At 34.3% G+C, this 22,283-nt stretch overlaps 2 protein-coding genes across 3 annotated transcripts; one reads left to right on the forward strand and one right to left on the reverse strand.

Annotated features, from left to right (window-relative positions):
* Positions 1-1,091: 1,091 nt before the first annotated feature.
* Positions 1,092-20,507, reverse strand: LOC125677477 (ficolin-1-like). 2 transcript variants are annotated; one of them, XM_048915554.2, is made up of 5 exons: positions 19,710-20,507; positions 18,903-19,045; positions 6,379-6,480; positions 2,844-2,999; positions 1,092-1,824 (listed from the first exon to the last, which is right to left on the reverse strand). In XM_048915554.2, the coding sequence occupies exons 1-4, from the start codon at positions 20,254-20,256 to the stop codon at positions 2,985-2,987; spliced, it is 807 nt and encodes a 268-aa protein (XP_048771511.2). In that variant the 5' UTR covers positions 20,257-20,507; the 3' UTR covers positions 1,092-1,824; positions 2,844-2,984. The 2 variants fall into 2 exon arrangements, with proteins under 2 accessions (XP_048771511.2, XP_056016657.1); XM_056160682.1 differs by lacking the exons at positions 6,379-6,480; positions 18,903-19,045 and having other exon boundaries at positions 19,710-19,956.
* Positions 7,550-12,825, forward strand: LOC130046499 (uncharacterized). The gene is made up of 5 exons (XM_056160681.1): positions 7,550-7,798; positions 9,049-9,131; positions 10,182-10,911; positions 11,241-11,347; positions 11,733-12,825. The coding sequence occupies exons 1-5, from the start codon at positions 7,615-7,617 to the stop codon at positions 12,117-12,119; spliced, it is 1,491 nt and encodes a 496-aa protein (XP_056016656.1). The 5' UTR covers positions 7,550-7,614; the 3' UTR covers positions 12,120-12,825.
* Positions 20,508-22,283: the final 1,776 nt, after the last annotated feature.

Consider the following 22,283-nt stretch of genomic DNA (forward strand, 5'->3'; position numbering starts at 1 on the left):
CAAACAATGATTGTTCAATTTTCTAGACATTCTGATACAACAAAAAAGTACGTACAATGGAAAACGATTCGAATTAATTATTTTTTATGACTGATAACCAATTTCAATGGGGGGGGGGGGGGGTATGGTACAAATTAAAAAGGAATTTATTAATACCTTTTGTTCGCATCCAAACTATTACAGATATATTAATTATAAAATTATCCCTACAAGAAGTGAATTAATATTGACTGGCTTTAGTCAGACTGAAATTTCTTTGCAATGCAATGGTTATATCGTGGTCTTCACACGATATTTACGCGCGAGCTACACTCGCATGAATTGGCGACTGACGTCATAAATTCAAATCGGGATTGAGATGCGAAATTTGTAGCTACTGGAGTATTTTTACCTTTGCATGCCTAGTCATCTTGTTTCAATTAATAAGCTGGTGCAGTGACCTAGACTAGATATTATGTTATATCTGTTTCTCTGGTAATCGAAATTTACCAAGTATATACATAGTTGCTAGCAGTTACGGGATTTCGGTCAATTATTTCCAGTAAGCAATATGCACCTGATCCCACCTCTTGTATGTACAGGGGTCCGTGTTTGTCCAACTCTTTATTCTGTATTGCTTGTAAGAGTTATAAAATTGATCACTGTTCGTTATCTTCATCTTTTCTTGAAAGGTGAAGATAACGAACAGTGATCAATCTCATAACTCCTATAAGCAATACAAAATAGATAGTTGGGCAAACACGGACCCCTGGACACACCAGAGGTGGGATCACTAATTCTAATTCTACATTTCCATGTCAGTATGAAAGTAGTACATGTACTTTATTATGCCATTGTATAGCTCAGACGGCTTCCATATGGGGATTCTAGAGAGGCGTCCTCATTCAGACTGAACTCGACCTAGAAATTTGTGGAATTTGAAAATTAGTAATCATGGTTGATATTAAAGTGTGGGATGTTAGTCTGTAAAATATACCACTCCCGTTTTTCCTGCTGGTCTTCTCGAAAGGATCAATAGATCTAATATAAATTGTATTATTGTATTAATAATATAATTGTATTATACTCGCTTACATAATCTTAAAAAAGTCTTTTTTTTTTAAGTAAGTTACTTTTATTGAAAAAAGTGATTTTTCAAACATATATTGCACATGAAAATATGAAAAATGGGAACTACTTCAGAATAGATAATTCTATATTGCATTGTTACAGTATCTAATATAATAATATTATATTTAAAAAGGTGAATATAAAGAGGAGTGATCAATCTCATAACTCCTATAAGCAATACAAAATAGATAGTTGGACGAACAGGGATCCGTGGACACACCGGTGATGGGAAATGAACACTGCAAATCATTGCTTTAGAAATCATTATCAACATGTCTGATATTCGAAGATGCATTTTCAGTATAATTATTGGAAATATGGTATCATGACCACTCACAACTTGTAAAGCATAATTATACATGTATTCCTAATTAAATTGCACGGAACGAATATCGTTTCACCCTCATATGTGTTACAATTGTGTTAGCTGATATGATTATACCTGTCTTTTTGTGCACTTCTAAAATTTATTAAAATATATTTAAGAACTCTTGGGTCGTGTCATCATCACTGTTCCTAGCAACCATGTAACCCCTTCCCATGCATTGGCAATACCTCTCCTAAAACCAAATATGTTTCTGTAGTTCCTGTTTAGGTCTGAATCACCACAGTCACTATACCACCAGCCTCCTTGAAAAAGTCTTGCACAGTTTTTGTCATTATTGTTGTCGTACGTAGAAAATCTCATTCCATTATGACTGGTCAGACTGTCACCTAGAAAAAAGTATAACAATTGAAATGAATTAGAATGTAAATATCAAATTTCATCATTGAATATCATGTGGATTGTTAATGTTTTAGTTGGATCAAACACGCGACCGACTTTCAAACGAGTTAAATATACTGTAAGGTTTTGATTTACATTTAAAGATAAACGCTGCCTATAGTATATAAAGTTGTATACACTTGAATTGGAATTATCAGAGATCATACGTATTTAGAGCTTCTTGATCATCTTTCTCTTAGGTACATGTAAAATGTATCGATGTTGAGAGAACCCTGTATCTAGAATACTTCCATGTGTGTTTCTGCGTTTATAGAATTTCCATTTTGCGTCTTTGTCGAAAATATTTTAATTTTATGCTTTAGGCGATTAATCAATACTTATTCTGCAAAATATGAAACTTATGCTTAGACAATAAATTCAGCACAACTGCTGGGATGTAAGATATATTGAATTAGTCGTTGGTGAATTTATTCCACTAAAGATGAACTATACTCTGATTAAATGTACATGTACTAGTAAAAGTAATTATCATCTTTAAGAATAATAAGCATGGCTAAATATAAACCTTTTCTGAGCAAAAACTTATAATGTTGGCGAGATTTGGAATCTAAGATACCTTCATATACCAATGTAATAAAACGCCTAATATACCAAATATCATAATCATAGTAACATAACAAAAGTATACAAATCTAATTCGAGATGAAACATGCAAATATAGTTTGATTCAATGTATAACTCACCTCAAATAGTTTTGAGTTGAAACGTTTTCATTACCTCATGTTACGGGTTTGATAACCTACATCCCAATCTGATTCAAATCAGATCCTACATGTATGATCCGCTCACTATGTTAGCGGATCATAGGATCTGATTTTAATCAGATTGACCTATACCCGTACATACTAAAACGCTTATACTGTAAACGGGCATTACATTTTCAATAAAATAAAATGATATGAAAACCCATTTGAATTCCTTTCAGGTGCGAAACGTGTAATCTTACCCGTAGTTCCAGAGTATCCAGACACAGTGAGGTTGTATTTACTTTCCTCGTCGCCGACATAAAATGTTGAATATTGGGCATTTTCACTAAACGATGTGAGGACAATGAGAAGCTCTTGGTCTTTCGTCCTTGTCAAGGCGTTTATCGCATCATTCCCTGATTAATATACATCAACAAACCATGAATAACTAATGAATTACAAACCAGAAGTGACTATTAACTACCTATTTGAACGTACGGTTGATTGGTTATTTGATTGTTTTGATGTTTTTCGCCACATTCTACAATTTTTCAGTTATCTGGTGACGCCCAGTTTTTTTATTGGTGGAAGAGAGAACCCAGATAAAATGTACCTGGGAAGAGACCACCGACCTTCCGAAAGTAAACTGGCAAACTGTCTCACTTACCGGCGCGAGTGGGATTCGAACCCGCGCCGACCAGAGGTGAGAGGCCATGTGATTTTGAGCGCGATGCTCTAACCACTAGGCCACGGAGGCCCCCTGCACATAAGAGGGTTGTCCCCAAAAAGTCATAGACAATGTTAATAACTCGTTTATACGTTAGAAAAAAATATTAATTTTCTTTTGTAATTTAAGAGCGTCATTTTGGAATTTTGTTTTCAAAGTTTCATAATAAGATCTTTTTTAAAATGACGTGAAACGAAAATAAAAAACATATGATCATAGCTGTCGGCGCACTAACTTCATCTTCGTCCATTAAATGACGTTATCTACTTTCAGAATTTCGCGGTTTTTATTTTCTTTTTTATTGCCTTCCCATTTTCGGTTCTTATGTCATTCCTTTCACAGATATCTTGTGTCATTTAAACACTAATGCCCTGCTAACATTCTGGTTATTTGATGTGCTTTCCATCTCGTGTTTTTTTTATTGGGGTGTCAACCAATGGCCTACATAATATTTTCTCGTGCGCCAAGAATGGCATTGTCGTCGTCATATCGCGCAAATTTCATTACAGGTTCGTTTATAAATGGCATCACTTCTCTGCCGGTTATGACGTCCTGTGGTTATAAAACCAAACTATTATGTACAAAAGATAACTGATTACATCGATATAAATTTGAATGCGATATATTTGATATGAAACTATTTGCTTTCATCTAAATCGGTGGTACAAAGAAAATATCTACTTATTTTTGTACGTTCGCCAACAATGCAGATATATATCTTTTTATTCAGCAACATCCCATTTATCTCTTTTATTACTTAATTCAAATATTTTTTTTAGAATAAGTAAAAGTTTTCTCATGTAAAAACTCTCTTGGATTTGATGCGTATTTCGAAAATTATTAACATTGTCTACGACTTTTTGGGACAGCCCTCGTATGTGACAAGATTTTGTGTAGCGAAAGTGAAGATCTATGGTTTACAATAGGGATGCTATCTAATTTGAGAGAAAGAGTGTTGGGTACATGCAAGTTATCTATTTAATATATATCCTGTTTGAAGGAATAGTAAAGACCCACAGCGTGATATTATTGGAAGTTTTTGATTTTTTAAACGATTAGAATAATTTTCTCTAGCAAATTACACTTTATTTAGCTGCATTGGTCAGTATGAATTTATATAAAGGATTTGGAGAGTATAATTAGGATATGTTGCACTTGTAAAGTTTCTTAAAATATTATTCATACTCTTATGCAGGGCTAATCCTATTGACACTTAGATTAATAACTGTTTATATCGAATACATTTATGCTACATGTAATCAAAACATTTTAAGGTTACAATTATCCCTCTAAATAGGTAATTGCAAATTTATTGTTTGATTCATTCATCAAATATAAATCGCCATTAGCATGGAATATTTGATTTTACAATATTTTTTTTGCTATCGGTTAGACATGTTATAGTCCTTTAAGCAAGTATAATTTCCTGATGAATAGTGAAGATAACGAACAGTGATCAATTTCAAAACTCGTATAAGCAATACAAAATATAGTTGAGCAAACACGGACTCCTGGATATACCAGATATGGGGTATCTAGGAGGAGGAAGCATTTCCTGTCGACCGGTCACACTCTCTGTGAGTCCCATATCTTGATCAGGTAAACGTAGTCAAAAGCAATGCGCCAAAAAAAAAAAAAAAAAAGAACCGGCTTAACAATCGGTATAAAATATATTAGACGGCATCTGACCCAATGATAGGTTGTATTGGCAAACTAGATCGTTATAACGACCATAGAAGTTGTGAAATGCTGACTGTAAACGAGATTGTTGAAACCCTTGCATCATCAACTTGTTTGTCAGCAGCCTGCCTCGATTTAAAAACTAATCATACGCAGAACAAGCTTTTGCGTATCGGATCAGCTGAGAGAAATAAATACCATATGCAAGTGATGATGGAATATTGTTACATCACTGTCCGTTATCTTCACCTTGCATAATGCTAAACTGTTTGTATCAAGGAATTATCATTTTTCGATCGGAGGACCATGTGTTGCACCTTTGATATCTCTAAAACGTTTTTATTGACAAGCATCAGAAATGGGATTTGATGGTATAGGTAGATGACTCCTGTTGAAGTGAAAAGGGCAAAGGTCACGGGGATTTCTAGCATGCATGATAACAACTGCAGTCCAATTGACGAACCTTTTTTATTTATAGGTCAAAATGTGAAATTTTCACGAAAGTTTAGAAACGTTTTGTTTTTCATAGTAAATCGATGCACTGAATTATCATTTTTCACTATGCCTAACTATAGTATTATAGTGCTTACTATTATAAATGAAGTCATCCAAAACTTTAATTATACTAATCAATGCATCAATTTGTAGGTAGTAAATCAACACTGTTTGATCTCCTTTTTGTTAAGTCATTCACTACATACCCGCGATAACTTTAGGATTTTCTAGTTTTGGTTTGGCAACAGCTATCTTTTGAAATACCAAGAAGGCCATTGTGTTGTTTGTCCTTTTAAAAAAAATACGTCTTAAAATACCTTTTTTCTACTCTTTGGTATTTTTCTACTTTTTGATTCACCTAACATATATCAAAATCCGAAATGGTTAAACGATATTATATAGATCACTGAATCCCAGTATTGTTTAACATTTTGAAATATCGAATGTCATTTCGGGTAAACTCTCACAGAGCAAGTACATGGCGTGTAATAAAATGAACAAACGCATGAAGAGTAATTCATCTACATTTCAAAGTTACAACTCGGAGACAACGAAAAGTGATTAGGCAGCTTAAAATATAATTTATATCATTCTTGCGCTACTTATAAAGTATAGCGATGCCTGGTAATTATATTGTGTTCGTCATCTGTCGGTCTTTATATTCATCTGTCACACTTTAGATCTTAGATCTTTGAATCTGTTATGAATATGCATTTGAATTTTATCCTGTGTGTTCTTTCTATGATGACAAGTTTATATATAGATTATCACGAATACTTTAGCATACTGATACCCTCGACACACGACAAAATTAATCCTTGTTAGTTATGACATTCATAATATCTGAAACAGTTTTCCATCACTCTTCAAATATGTGGAAACATAATTCTTACCAATCCAGTATTCTTTAGAAGGGTCACCAAATCCCTGTTTATACTCAGTCCAATTTCGACGAAAATCCAAAAAAAAAATAAATCCTGCCTTCGTTGAATGACCTTCAAGAATTAAATATTTCATTGTTAGTTTGACACATGTTTGATTAATAATGATAATATGGCAATAATAAGGATACTAATACCGGAAAATACGTACTACAACTCGTAATAGAGTGACTTCATGTTTTCCTTACATACGAACCCTCAACATTGCAATTCTGAATATAATATCCTTGAAAAGGCATGCACCATGTTTGCCAACTTTACACAATGAAGGTCATGATCACTGCATGAAAAGGGAAGATAATGAACAGTGATTAATCTCATAACTCCTATAAAAAACACAAAATTAAGAGATGGGTAAACACGGATCCATGGATGTACCAGAAGTGGGATTAGGTCCTTTAGAGGAGTAAGCATCCCTTGTCCACTGGTCACACCCGCCGTTAGCACCATATCCCAAACAGGCAAAACGGAACATTCTATAGCCAAAACTAGTGTGCAAAGAACGGCTAAACAATTTGTATGAAACACGTCAGACAGCATTTAACCCAACGACAGCATGTATTGACAATTAGATCGTTATATCGACCATAGTATTTGCGAAAGGCTGACTTTAAACGAGACTGTTGAAACCCCCGAAACATGCTAACCTTAAGAATATTTAATCTATTTGTTGGTATTGGTAAAAAGTAATCAACCGATATATGTAGGATGTATCTGAACCCGTGTTACTGACACATTTGAGTCGAGACCCGTGGTTGTTTTCAAACATTTATTGGAACTAATAAATATTGCAATATAATTAGTAAATTACAATTTGTTGAATTGAATGATATTTCTACAGATTTACAACGGTTAGCATGTCGACTTTACTTGGGTACACAGGAAACTCGGCAATTATGTTTATAAATATCAGGATGTCTGACTTTTTGAAACAATGATAGCATCCTTATTCATAATTAGAAGAATGTGAAAGAATAGTTGTGCATACATGTATTTGAAAAGTATTTACATTTCCAATTTGTTTGCCTTTGATATCGTTAGAAATTGAAATACCAGCCATTTCCTCATGAATCTGTACACTATGGATGTGAGTATGCATATGGATATACTCCTGTCTTAATGAGATGCTCATAAATATGCATACCGCATCGAAAACGAGGCTACCGTCGGTTTCGACGCACAACAAACATGTCGGATTTAGCGGAATGTACGAAGTCGGTTGGTTGCGCAACGCGAGATCTCAGTATTGTCCCCCTCATTACCTTCGGTTTTGTTGAAGAAACAATAAAAACTTTAAACAAGAGTGAAGGATGCAAAGAAGTTTCCAAGGGATACAAATATTTCAGCGAGAAATACATCTCGGATATCAGAGGTAGGTCAAATCGTCTATCAGCTGATCAGTTTGACAGATACTATCAACTGATCGATCTTGAATCGTTTTGTGGCTGTAACTTACACCATATCAGCATGTAACAAAGATGTCTACTGAAGAGATGATCTTACATAATAATTAGTTATATGAATTAAATACGATGATTGTTGGTAAAACTGATCGATCGTATACATGTCCAAGTACCCCCCCCCCTCCCTCAGAAAAAAAAGTTTTAGGCCTATAGCATCCCAGCCTGCTGAAAAACCATATATTTTTGTTGAATGATAAATAATCTAGTAGTTTCAATGAGTTAATTTATGATAAACTAGCATCATTTTATCAATTTATATCCCCTGCATATATATATCATATGATTTATTTATTCCAAATTAGGGCCCTCCTGGGCATACATCACTATTATTAATACATATATATTCTCAATAAGATATGTTTAAATCATAATGCATTTGACAGATTTCAGTATGTAATGTTTATGAGAAGAAGAAAAAAAAAGTGCATTGTAATTTAGTATTATGAGCTACAAACAATGTTCATAATATGAGACATTTTGAACATGGTATTAATACTTAACGTATTACATGCAATTAACTTGTGCCGTAAAGTTTCAACTTTGCATTTGATGTGTGATTTCACCGCAACACCTACAGATAACATTATATTGAAATCACATGAAGAAACTACAAACAGTGCATATGTGCAAACATGGTTTCTCATGGTTCATACATAATACACTGTATTACTAGTAGTATGTGCTTAGACAATGTAAATCACATGAGACATTACATCATACATGTAACCATAACATGCATATATCATGGTATACATATGTATATTGTATCATGTAGTTATAATGTTCAATTGTTAAAATTGTATACTAAAGATAAGCTGTTTCGAATACTTAGGGTACAAGACTAGTCGACATGACACATGTAGGCACTGTCCCTTGGTACCCCCTGTGTTCAGAACAACAACTCCCCATATATCATTCTTCTTATACAGTGCATTTTCAATAAGTATTGTTACATTGTATGAGCCAACTCTAGACCAATGTCAATATAGAAATTCTTAACATGTGTATTTAAGGTATACATGTGTATCATTATCATGTAGTCATAATGTAATTGTTAAATATAGTATATGTGTTATATATATATATATATATATATATATATATATATATATATATATACACTTGTAATAAAATTTTAATCAAACATTTCTTATTGTAGTGTATAAATTGGATGATGGCTGTGTTGTTAAAGCTAGATCCTACCGATCACAGAAGAAAAATGAGTCTCCACACACAATTGAGGTAATATTCAATTTGATTGTTTATGATGTTTTATCAGTCATATGTATCATAATGATTAATTATTCTATTTACATTTTTGAGATACCATCTAATATGTACTACTTAACCTGTAAGTTATAGTCACAAATACCAGTATACAAAAATTATTGGTTAAAGCATATGCTTCCTTAGAACTCGGGTTTCCCCTCTGAAATTTGGGATTGAGTCTAACTTGATAGGGTGGTCACTCACCCATACATGCATGTGGGGGGTTCCTCCCTCCAGATGAACCCATTCATATCAACATCTGTACCAATGTATTGATCACTGCATTGAAGTTGTATAATTCATTTTTAGCTCACCTGAGCTGAAAGCTTAAATGAGCTTTTCTGATTGTCCGTTGTCTGTCGTCTGTCTGTAAAATTTTCATACTAACGACTGCTTCTCCAGAACCAATGGGCCAATTTCAACCAAACTTGAAACAAATCATCATTGGGTGAAGGAGATTCCAGTTTGTTCAAATGAAAGGCCATGCCCCCTTCAAAGGGGAAATAATCACAAAAATGCAAAACTAGGGTAAGGTCTTCTCAAGAACCACTGAGCCAGAATAAAGCAGAAATTTACATGAAAGCTTCCTGACATAGTGGAAATTCAAATTTGTTAAAATCATGACCCCTGGGGGTAGGGTGGGGTCACAATTGGGGATCAAATTTTTTCCTGTTGGGATATTGGGAAAATCTTTAAAAGTCTTCTTCTCAAGAACCACTGGGCCAGAAAAGTTAACATTTACATAAAAGCTTCCTGACATGGTGTAGATTCAAGTTTGTTAACATACGGCACCCAGAGTTAGGGTGGGGGCACAATAGGGAAACAAAGATTTACATACAAATTTATAGGGAAAATCTTTAAATATGGGCCAAGGTGAGCAATGTGGCCCATGGACCACTTGTTGTTAAACACTGTACAATAAATGAATTGACTATTAAATTATTACCTAAATCCAACTATACTTGTTTTAAAATATTTAAATTTACATTAATTTACTTAATGTTTTTAAATTTGTCTTTACAGATACATCTAAAATCAGGACCAATATTTGAGAGAGATGACAGCAGTTGCTCCTGTCCAATTGGAACCTCTGGTGCATGTGGTCACATTACAGGTCTTTTGTATACTCTTGCTCATATGAAAACAACTGGAATGCTGGTTATTCCAACAGATGTAGCAAAAACCTCACTTCCACAAACATGGCATGTACCAAGAGGGGAAAAGGTAGCAGGGAGCTCCATTGACAACGTTCGAGTGTTAGGTTTTGATATGAGGAACCCATATGTGCCACCTAGAGGAATTCGAACAACATTATACAACCCTATTGAAAATGTGTCCGAACTACCTTTACAGGAATTGTGTGATAACCTTGAAGAAGTTGACGACACCTGTATGCTTTTGAGCGTGGTAAATTTAGAACGTCAGGAGAAAGTTGTAGACACGAAGTTTGGCAAATTCCCCAAGGGGAGTCCACTTGCAGTGCAGCAAAAAATGAACAGTAATTTAATTCTGAATATATTGGATGCTGATGACTTTCCTAAATTACCATCTCAAAATGTGATGATTAACAATATATCTACTGTGTTATCTGAAACAAAACACTTGAAAACTAACTCATTAAGTGTCACTACTGATGAGGCTTCAGAGATAGAATCTCTGACTCAGTTACAGTCCCAGGATCCCAAATGGCACAGGATTAGGCTTGATAGGATAACGGCATCTATTGCTGGTTCCATTGTCAAAAGGAGAAAAGGTAATTATGTGAAAAATGTATCGGCTTGATACATGTAATGAACATTACTACATTTCAAATAAGATTCTGCATTTTTAATTTGATATGTACACTTAAAATACAACATGTTTAATTCAACGAAATAGACAAGATCATGAATTATTATTCTAGAGAACAATTGTATATATAGTACAATGTAAAGTTCAATTTTCTTGTATGTCTTAAATTTGTAGCCCTTAGTGGTGCCTTAGCTTAGCTTGTTTAGTTAATTGACCAATAACTACAAATTAAAGACATTGAACAACTTCTTTTCAAAAACAAATTTTCAAACAATGCTGTTTTTGGTATAGACTATGACCCCTTGGTGGAACGACTAAGGACTTCCAGATCTGTGGTGACAGCCAATATGAGACATGGGATAGCATGTGAGCCTACAGCAGCTGAAGCATTTGTAGCAGTAAGAACTCTTACAATATATGTTTTCATGTATTTGATAATAAATGCAGGCACAGATATTTGTTAGAATAACTAGTCCACTTATTATATGTCCAGTTGTAAATACCTTAGGCATTTAACCCAAAGAAAACTAAATGCATAGGTCTATACATGTATATCAATTTGATAAATACATAAATTATAAATAAATACACAAAATTTACAAGATCTTTTGAATATAAATAATATTGTCATAATTTGAGGTCTTTGGATATGTGTTTTGAATAAAGCACCAATGTATTGATGAAATATTTCATGTAAAAAAAAAAAATCATACAAATAAATAAAACATATATAAGAGTCAGCAATATTTTAAAACTATGTTCTACTACTTTCTGTATTTTCAGAGGATGAATGACAATGTCAACATTTATCCCTGTGGAATATGTGTCAGTCCATGGTCACCTTGGTTGGCAGCAAGCCCAGACAGAAAGGTGTATTGCCCTTCCCTTACTCCATGTTATGGTTTACTGGAAATCAAGTGTCCTGTCAACCCCCTATCACAATGTGTTTACCTCAACAAGGATGAAAATGGGTTTAAACTGAAGAGGACACATAACTATTTTCATCAGATTATGATGCAGCTTGCGGTAACAGGACTAGAGTGGTGTTACTTGTTTGTTTGGACTTCAAATGAATCTCATCTTGAGCTTATAACATTTGACTCAAGTAGATGGCAAGAAATGAAAGACAAGCTTGATATGTTTTATTTTGACCATTACTTGAAAGGCTGATCAATATTTGATATAGATCATTTTCATTTGAAGGAATGTTTTCATTACTTAAAGTAGCATTTTCTATATCTATTCAAGATTTGCTAATTATTTCCATTCAGTTTCAACATGTTTATGCCAAAGTAACCAGGTCAACGGTCATGTTATTAAATGCAAAGTCTTGCCATAAGAAATCTATATACAAAATATGAAAGCATGCCTTAAATAATTCAGGAGATATTTTCTTAAAAGAAGATCAATCTTCAAGGTCATGAGGTCAGAAACTTTGGTACCAAATCAAATTTTCTCACATATGAAGACTGACAGCTTTATCACTTACCATTTAAAATTATGTGCCAGGTTAATTTTTTGGATAGACAGGACAAATTTAATATTCCTCCAACATTAGTTGCACGGGGGAGGGGGGGGGGGCTTAAAAACTTTCCTAATGAAAGTTACTTCTAAATATGGTTGTGTAATTAACTAGAGTTATTGTTATTAATTATAAAACAACCAACACACAGGTAATATGTGTCGTGAATTACATGTCATGAAATTTATAGATCTTGTAATATGTTACTTTAATTTCTGGTACAATTCTGATACAATTTTTATATTCTGATAATTGTATATATTTATCTCATTTTCCTGATTGATTTCATCTTCAATTTACTTCCATTCCTTGACAAGAGGACCCTTGAATAAAGTTAGCATGTTTGCCACTGTCCATAATTGATTTATTGTTCCTACCATACTTAAGGGAATGACACCATCAAAAAGGTGGTACTCCTTGACTCTGCGGATATGCCTCTCAATATGTATCCTTAGTTTTGCTATCACCTGGGTTTGCTCCACTTCTTGCCTTGAAAATTGACCTTGACTTTGGGGGAATGGGGGCGTGTTAACTGAAATACCTGTCCCCTCTAATACCTTGTTCAGAACAAATCCTTTGTCTGCCATTATTGAATCACCCCTATCCAGGAGATCAATCAGGCCAGAAAGCTTGGTAATTTCTACATCTGACATATTTCCTGTGTACAAACTTGATACAAAGGTCAGAGCTCCATGTGGAGCAATCCCAACAAGTCCTTTCCATGTGTGAGAGCTTTTGTATGACGAATAACACTTGGAACTGAGAACAAGAGATGAAGGTCTCTCTGTCTTTAACTCTGTACAATCAATTATTACCCGTGTAGAGGGATACATACTTTTGAATTGGTTAGGCATGTTCTCATTTATTTGCTCTCTACTTGGCCAGATATATATGCTACCAAGAGCAAAGTATAAAAGATTTGCCCATGTAATAATTTTCCTACTTACAGTAGACAAATGACATTTAAATCTTACAGCCAAATCCTGCTCCATAAAACCACATTTTAAACGGCATAAAAACATGAACAATTCGTCAATGAGCAACATGTTCCTCGGATTGCCCACCAGTACGTGCTGGTTGATTCTGTCAGAAGATCTGTAATAATAACTGGTCATTCTATTAGCACCAGGTTTGATAAATTCATAAAAAGTTGTAAACATGACCATGGATGCAAAACCTGTATAAAATGAAATTAATGCATTGTCATTTGAAAATCTTTGAATGCCAAATCTTTCTATCTCAAGTCGTTGCTGTAATTTTTGAATTTCCCCTTCCTTCTTCTTCAGCATATCCTCTAACTCATTCACCCTATTTGTCTCAGGCTGCACTTCTTCATACATACTGCTGCAATATATAATTCACATCCATACTGTATAAATAATTGGAAAGTTAGTCAAACAATTTCATAGCCAGTTACAGACTGATCACCCCCCCTATCTTTTATAAAGGATCTCTGTTGTGTCAGTAATAAGTATTTGTGTACTTCGATGTATTCATTTATTTATATATTACAAAATTATGCATATCTCTGATGAATGTGAAATTTATAGGAGGACGCTCTATACCTTTTCGAAGTTGGTAGATATTTTAAATTACATGCATATTAAATCATTACATAAGAATATCATTTTCTCAAAATTAACATGGTGGTGTAAAGAACAGCATTCATACTATGAATTAAGAGAAGAAGAAATATACATAAGCACAGGTGATTTTCAAAGTTATATAGAGCATGTTACTTTAACAAAGTGCAAAACATACATTTTTTTTTATTATTATAGACCATCATTTAATATAGTGAAAATATTTCAATACAATTTCTAAGTCTGAATGAATAATACAAAATTTCATACCTCACAAAGATCTTGATGATCCAGCATCCTACTGTCCAGCAGCAGTTGATCTTGTTGTGAGTTGAATTATTCAAAATAGTTTAATACAATTGCAAACCAGCATGAATAAAACTAGTTTGACAATTGATTAATCATTCTGAGAATAATTCATAAACAATAAGTAAAACCAATTTCACATTGAAAGTCCCAATGACATGCAGCAGCACTGAAGAAACTTAAATCATACTTATTGCTAAATTATATTTGCCTTGATTCTCCTAGTATTTTCAACTGTTTATTGAAATAGTAATTCGAAGGTAGAAAAAGAAACATTGCTTCGATTATTACATGTGCTTCTTGTAAAATTAGTCTGACCTTCTGTTAAATAAAATGACACACACATAGACCTATATAATGTTATGGATATAACCTGATTCATTCTGATTGACTATCACATAAATTATAGAGATTTTTAAAATGCCATTACCTCTCCACATTCAAATTTAAATTTTCATTTGAGACCGGGTTGTTGTTATTCTCATCAGTGTCAAATCTAGGCATTTTCTCTGGAACAGGATGCTTAAAAATTTCCCGTCGCGCAGCTTTTTCGTCAGATTTCCAGTTGAATATGGAAGGAACACTTTCTTTCTTGAGTGTCTTCCTTACTGGGGTCCATTTGAAGTCGTCCCTCTTAAAATGACGTGAGCAAACAACTGTTTGATCACAGATCTGTTACAAAGATTATAACCCGTTAAGACTTGTTTGAAGTCATTTCATTAAACACACACTGACGTACACACGTGCAAGGACCAACCTATTTCGAGGCCGTCCATTTCCATTACAGTTCGGCACGCAACAATGCCTGTCGTTCTTGCCTCCGTCTAAGGTCGACGCCATACTTGTTTATACTTGGATACGACGGTAGCCTCGTTTTCGATTTAGAAGCGCGGTTTATGAATATTCTGCGAAAAGGGAGTATTGTAAGACATTTTCAAGGGCTGGGAATTTTCCAACCGAAATGACGATGGAATGTAAATATAGGAAATAAATTTCATTTTTGAAAACACATGAGGGTATGGACAGTAACGCTGTAAGCTGGCATACTGTTTATGAAGCACGTCACTGTTCATGAAGTATGCAGGCGTAAGCGTTGCAGTTTGTGCCCTCATGTATTTTCAAAAATTCGAAATTCGTTTTTAATAGCAATATTCCCCATTTATTTCTGTTGAAATATACATCCGTTTAAATAGACGCACAATATTCATGAATATTCATACACGCAATGTGCACAATTGAATCGCGTTAATGAGGAAATGGCTATCATTACAGTTTGTAGGCAAATCAGAGGCAAACACATTGGAAATGTAAAAATTAATGTTCAGTTTCGATGGTTCAAATTCCAAGACCACGGGGCATCACCATCGGTTAAAACGATCTTTAAATACACATTAGATAGATCTTTTAGAATATGTTCAAGTGTCATGAATATTAGTCCACAATATATTGAATAAAATGGTAAATATTTTCTTGTAAATGTGATGCCAACTTTGAACAAACCGTATTCCTCTTAATGCCATGGCGTGCCCAGTACTGCTATTTTAAAGTTTTGCATAGGAATACACGTATTTGGAGAAAACAGAAATGTTTTTGCATGCTTTTATTCCGAGAGAGATTGAAAATAAGAATACTATATGATTACAATTTGTATAATGAATATACTAGTATACCCATATAGTGAATATTGAAATTTATTTACACCATTTTCCCTAGGCTTAAAGGCGGGGTACAGGAGGTGTTCACAGTTTGAAAATACATTAGTGTCCAAATGTTACGAGTATTTATAGAGATGTGCAGTAACACAGGTATGCGTTATAACTTAATTGCGAAGGAAGTACAAGCTGTAAGGTTTAAATGCTAATTTATCAAGTAGTACTTTATGAATATATACTTATAGCTTGTACTTATGTATATACAGTGTGACCGTTGGACCGAGGGAAGCATGAAATGGTCATTGACGTGTCCCGAGTGATAATCATAATTCCGTTAGATACAGTAAATTATATTTCATTTAAAATGTATATTATCTATGAAAGTCCCCTTGCGCTAGACGGTCAGTTACATCTAAATATCAAAGGGGGGGGGGGATATGAAGCTAACTACAGGATCCGCCTATTCATTTGACGCGGGTAATATAACACCACTCGACGTAAACCGTGTATTATGACGTCACATTTAACCACGAGTTTTCTTTCTCTTCAAATCAAACAAATAGAAACCACAGCAATACCTCTGTTTGCAATTTAAAAGACAGATAAAACTAAACAAAATTAACCAACATTCAAAGTAGTAAAACAGTAAACGTAAATATATCGTATCTTCTTATTTAAAGAAACTCAGTGAACTCGTTCATCTATTCAGTCTTATTACTGTTTTTCTATATCATGATTAACTAAAACCTGTAACAATAATAATTATATCATTTATTTTTAACAAACTGAGTGTCAATGAAAGGTGAAGATAACGAACAGTGATCAATCTCATAACTTATGTAAGGAATACAAAAGCTAAGCAAACACGGATATGATGCCTGTGTCTCAACTGATTCGATAAGGGAGATACGCAAGAACATATTTTCGTATGATCAGTCTTTAAAGGAAGGCATGTTTTTGACAAATAATTGGAAGTTACGGGGTTTCACCAGTCTCGTTTAAGAGCAGCATTTCGCAAATTTTATATTCGTTATAACAATCTAATCTAAAAAATACAACATGTTGGAAGACGGAATACTGTCTGACATGTTCCATATAAATTATTAAGCCATTCTTTATTTACCATTTTGACTACGGAATTCTTCGTTTGTTTAATGAAAATTTAAGGTTAAGGCGGGCGTGACCGGTGAACATAGTGCCTCGTTCACACGGATGCGCATTAAATTTACGTCGCATCAAATTTGATGCGAAGTAAAATAATGCGCATTAAATTAATTCGAATTAAATAGCGTTCACACGGCGGTAATATTTAATGCGAAGTAAACTAATGCGCATTAAATTCGTATGCATCTCTATTAAAGGGTACGCGAAATAAATTAAAGAATAGACTATGTTATTGAAAATTATTTTTATAGATATTTTAATGAATATTGTGTAGATCTTTACAGAATTCTTTGTTCAAAACGCTATATAGGCCTACATGTAGTATACTACATGTTTACAATTTAGGCCTACATACATAATTCTGATCTACACATAAGGAGTTTTTTGTCGTGTTTATTTATATGTTCCCAAGAAATTGCTTGTTATTTCCTCCGACAACCAGCATTCAATCTAGACAATCTATTGTTTCTTCATGGGCCCAATTTTAAAACTTCGGAACGTCTTTTTCACCATTCCGCTGACTACTGTTATGACGTAATTTTTAATTACTAATACGTATTATAAGTCTACTGTGACGTCATATGGTATAAAAATTAACAATGAGCGGCATATGTTTTAAAAAATGTAAAAAAGAAAATCATATTATCACTATTTTAAAACATTGTTGTCGTATTTAAAAACAATTCCTTCCACATGTATTACTCAGTATGCCTATGCAGAGCACAGATTTACGTCTGACGTTATCTAATGACATGCTGTTTGTACATGTTTTTAGTGATTATTATCATTTTGCTTAGTTTTTCGTACAAAACTAACATTAATATATATAGCTGACCATGGGTATGATGCATGTGACCCAAATTGGCCATTACGCATGCGTCTACATTTAATTCGAATTAGCTTCGCTTAGCGTTCACACGGAGCTAATGCGAAGTAAATTTAATTCGCATTAAATCGCGACGTCAATTTTAATTCGAAGTAAACTAATGCGCATTAAAATCTCCGTGTGAACGCGGTTCAGATTTAATTCGCATTAACTTACGTTTAATGCGAATTAAATTCTTCGTGTGAACGAGGCATAGGATGCTTACTCCTCCTAGGCACCTGTTCTGGTGTGCACAGGGGTTCGTGTTTGCCCTACTTTTAATTTTGTTTTCTTTATAGGAAGTACGCATATGGAGACTGATGACTGTTTACCTTTTCACCATGCATTTTGTAATAATGTTCCTTGCTTATTTATATGGACAGTGTAAAGTTTACCTAACAAAAGCAAGATGTAAAACTTATAAGGTACCAATTTTGATGCACCAGATGGGCATTTCGACAAATAATGTCTCTTCAGTAATGGTCAACCGAAATGTTTGAAATCCGAAATAAAAATGAAGTTTTAGAGCTATTATAGGAAAAAACAATGTGCCAAAAAAGTGGAGTCAAATTCGTCTAAGGATAAGAGCTATGCGTGAGGGAGATAATCCTTAATTTTGGAATGAATTTCTAAATTTTGTAACAGCAATTAAATATACATCCGTATTTTCAAGCTAGTAACGAAATACTTAGCTACTGGGCTGTAGAGACCCTCGGGGACTAACAGTCCACCAGCAGAGGCCTCGACCCAGGGGTCATAATGTAAAACTTATACGGTACCAATTTTGATGAGCATAGAAACCATAAAACCTAGGCCACATTTTCCTTTAAATGATTTCCACATTAGTTAAATTGAACTTACCGTCCAACCGCCTCCATCTGTACTCATGTCACAGTACACAGATCTCATTTCAGTATTCAAAGATATTTCATACACTCCATCTTTTGCTCTTGGGTCATCGCGTAAAATGTCCATGCAACTTCTATTAGGAGCATTAGCATTTTCTGCAAAAATTAACCGTTTGTGATTTTGAAATGTCATTACACTACTCTGAGTTAGTAACACACAGAAATACTTTTGGTGTCTGATAATTCTCAAATGCAATAGAAACGTGAAATAATGACACTATATCGACCAATCACCGCCGCGGTGACCGAGAGGTTAGAGCGTTCGTCTCGCATGCGGAAGGCCGGAGTTCCAATCCCGGCCGCGACAGACCTAAGTCGTTAAAACAGGTAGTGACAGTTCCATTGCCAAACGCTCGGCATCAGGTGTGAATGTCACGGGTCCTCGGAGATGACCTTAAAAACGGATGTCCGTGTCACAATAGGTGTGGCACGCTAAAAAACCCTCACTGCTGAATGGCCGTAAGCGCCGAGCAAAGGTCTAAATTTGAAGCCCTTCACCGGTCTCCATATGAGTAAAAATTCTCGAGGGAGACGTTAAGCAAAATACAATCAATCAATCAATATCGATCAATATATCTATCTATCGATGATAACTAACATGGATATATCGTTTTTGTTTCGAAATGTTTACTTTCGTCTCTTTAATATTGTAAATAGATTGCACGTTGTAAAATTGAATCTTGATGCAAGTGCGAATATAATCAGTAGTTTAATCAGAAAGGAAATTATTTTATAGAGAATAACAATGCAAAAAGATTACCTGAGGATAGTTTTGAAGATATTTTTAGCAGTTGTTCATTGGATGAATTTTGTAGGGTACGGATATACCCCATCTCTTCATTCACTGAGAGCGAAAAGTTCCGTAGTTTGTCATCAATCATCCGTAATCTCAAGTTGAACTCGTTTTGTGATTCTTTTTGATTTAATGTATTGTTTATCTGACGCAATTGACGATGTAAACCATCATTTTCCTGTGACAGACTGAGGTATTTTGAATTCAAGGCAAGTAGCTGTTCTTTTATGTCTGCATTTTTCATAGAACGTAGTTCATTAGCTTTCTGGAGGGATGAGATTAGTTGTCTTAGCACAAAAATTTCTGTTTCATTTAGGCTTTGGAATTTTTGTTCTGTGAGGTTTCTGTCATAACTAAAGGTGTCGTTGACTTCCTGCAGTGCTTGTTTAAGATCATCATTTTCGTTCTCTAGTCTCTGATCTTTTGCCTCAATAGCCTGCAATTTCCTCGCTATCTCAGTAAGGATCCTCTTCAAAACTTGAACTTTGTTTTTATTGTCTATGGCATTCATCATCAAACTTGCATTTTCTATACCATTGAGAATCTCACTAAGCTCTCTTGGTTTAGAATATCCCGTAAAATGCTAGACACTTTACCGGAAGTGGTATTAGAGGAGAACGCTGGTTTATTCAAGGAATTGGTTTCAGTAAGAGATTGAAGACCGATTGCACCATTCAAGAAAATAAAGTAACTAACTAGTAAACACTTCATTGTTCTAGATCCTGTAATACACAACTCAAACATTTTGTCGAACCGAAAACATCCAGCTAATTATATACTGCGTTAGAAAATATATTTGACAAAGAATCAAATACCTGCTGTTACCCCATTTGTTATCTGTTTTTAACAAATGGACATAAACGTGTCTTAATGTTGGCTTAGAATGTAGAAGATTTGTAGAGTGCATAAACATAATGTGATTTTCAATTATCTTGATGAGGTTGAGGAATTCAAATGATCAAAACCACTCTATTTCAGAGAGAAATACTCTTTTCGAGGAACTAATTGCTACTTAAACATCTGCATGTGTATACTTATGAAAGCGATTTATAATGAGGACACTGATTAAACGAATTCCGCACTTTTTCATTAGTTTTCAATAAATTGGATTCTAAGTATGAATATTCTTGGATTTACTGGTTTGAGAACTTTCAAATAATTATCTTTCTTTTTAAGCTTGTCATGTAAAAATATATCAATTGCAAAACCTTTTTCTCCTTGCCAATTATGCAGTTTGGTTTGTTTGGCAGCGTCTTGTGAAAAAATGATAAAATCATATAATTCATTGTGCTACAGTTACCGTATCATTTCAATACCGGCAATATATTCCATATGTATTGACAAAACAGGATCAACGTATACAGGATATCTGTTTTTCATTAGTTAAGCATAGACGTATATTTCGTATAGACTTCGGTGCAGGATATCAGATTATGCAATATTAACTATTTTTATAAATCATTGTCAGTTCCAGTTTGGATGGTGATGCAGATGCATAGGAAGGAAATTGAGATGATTTTGTAATTAGTATAAAATTTTATTACATGTTAAGTCTTCCCAATCAATGCAAAATGTCAAAAGGAAGATCACAATATGTTAGAGGAATACTGAATGTAATACGAATGTTTATGTTAATGAAAAATTGTGGAGAGAACCAACAGCGATCAATCTAAACGGTAACATAAAAATCCAAATTTAGAATAGGGCAAATTAAGACCCTTGGAAACACCAGAGGTGGAATTATGTGTCTAGGAGGAATAAGCAAACTGCAACCGCCTTGACTATAAATATTAATCTAAACGCTGGAATTCAGAGTCGAAATTATGATGTAAAGAACGTCCTAACAATTGCAATGAATATTCGTGGCCTTCAACTGGACTTTTAGATAATTCGACGCCATTTTATCCATAAACAATAGTGATTTTCATTCATGTGTCAATTCAATATGTATCCCAGTAAACTCAAAGCAAGCGACAACACAAAGTCTTCCATATCTGCTTCATGCTTCGATACTAAAACATAACTTTCTGATGAACAAAATAATTTCTGCAATGACTTCTCCATCGTCAACATTCCATATTTGTGTTGACCCGGTGGGGATCCGGGTTAGAATAGATCTTCAATACCCCTTGCTTGTTGTAAGAGACGACTATATGGGACCGTTCTTTGGATGAGACCGAGGTCCCGTGTCAAAGTAGGTGTCGCAGGATAAAGATACCTCCCTGCTCAAAGGCCGTAAAACCGAGCATAGGCCTAAATTTTGCAGCCTTCACCGGCAATGGTGCGGTCTCCACATGAGTGTACAATTCTCGAGAGGAGCGTTACATAATATACAATCAATCAGTCAAGCAATATTCCACCACCTGCATATGTTGTTTATGTTCCTCGATTGATTAAATACGAGAAAGCATGTTCCGCGTATAATCAACTTTTAAATCGAGGCAGACTACTGACAAGTAAGTTGATGGTAAAAGGGTTTCAAACGTATTGTTTAAAGTCAATATTTCGCAAATTATACAGTCGCTATCGTGATTTAATTTG

This window comes from Ostrea edulis, chromosome 3 (genome assembly GCF_947568905.1).
Source record: "Ostrea edulis chromosome 3, xbOstEdul1.1, whole genome shotgun sequence".
NCBI classification, from domain to species: Eukaryota; Metazoa; Mollusca; class Bivalvia; order Ostreida; family Ostreidae; genus Ostrea; species Ostrea edulis.

Excerpts from the sequence above, each read along its gene's own strand:
- LOC130046499 (XM_056160681.1), top strand. The coding sequence starts at position 7,615 with ATGTCGGATTTAGCGGAATGTACGAAGTCGGTTGGTTGCGCAACGCGA. Across the intron at positions 7,799-9,048 it reads ATACATCTCGGATATCAGAG|TGTATAAATTGGATGATGGC; the intron begins GTAGGTCAAATC and ends TTCTTATTGTAG. Across the intron at positions 9,132-10,181 it reads AGTCTCCACACACAATTGAG|ATACATCTAAAATCAGGACC; the intron begins GTAATATTCAAT and ends TTGTCTTTACAG.
- LOC125677477 (XM_048915554.2), bottom strand. The coding sequence starts at position 20,256 with ATGATGAATGCCATAGACAATAAAAACAAAGTTCAAGTTTTGAAGAGG. Across the intron at positions 19,046-19,709 it reads ATCTTCAAAACTATCCTCAG|AAAATGCTAATGCTCCTAAT; the intron begins GTAATCTTTTTG and ends TAATTTTTGCAG. Across the intron at positions 6,481-18,902 it reads CAGATGGAGGCGGTTGGACG|GTCATTCAACGAAGGCAGGA; the intron begins GTAAGTTCAATT and ends TAATTCTTGAAG.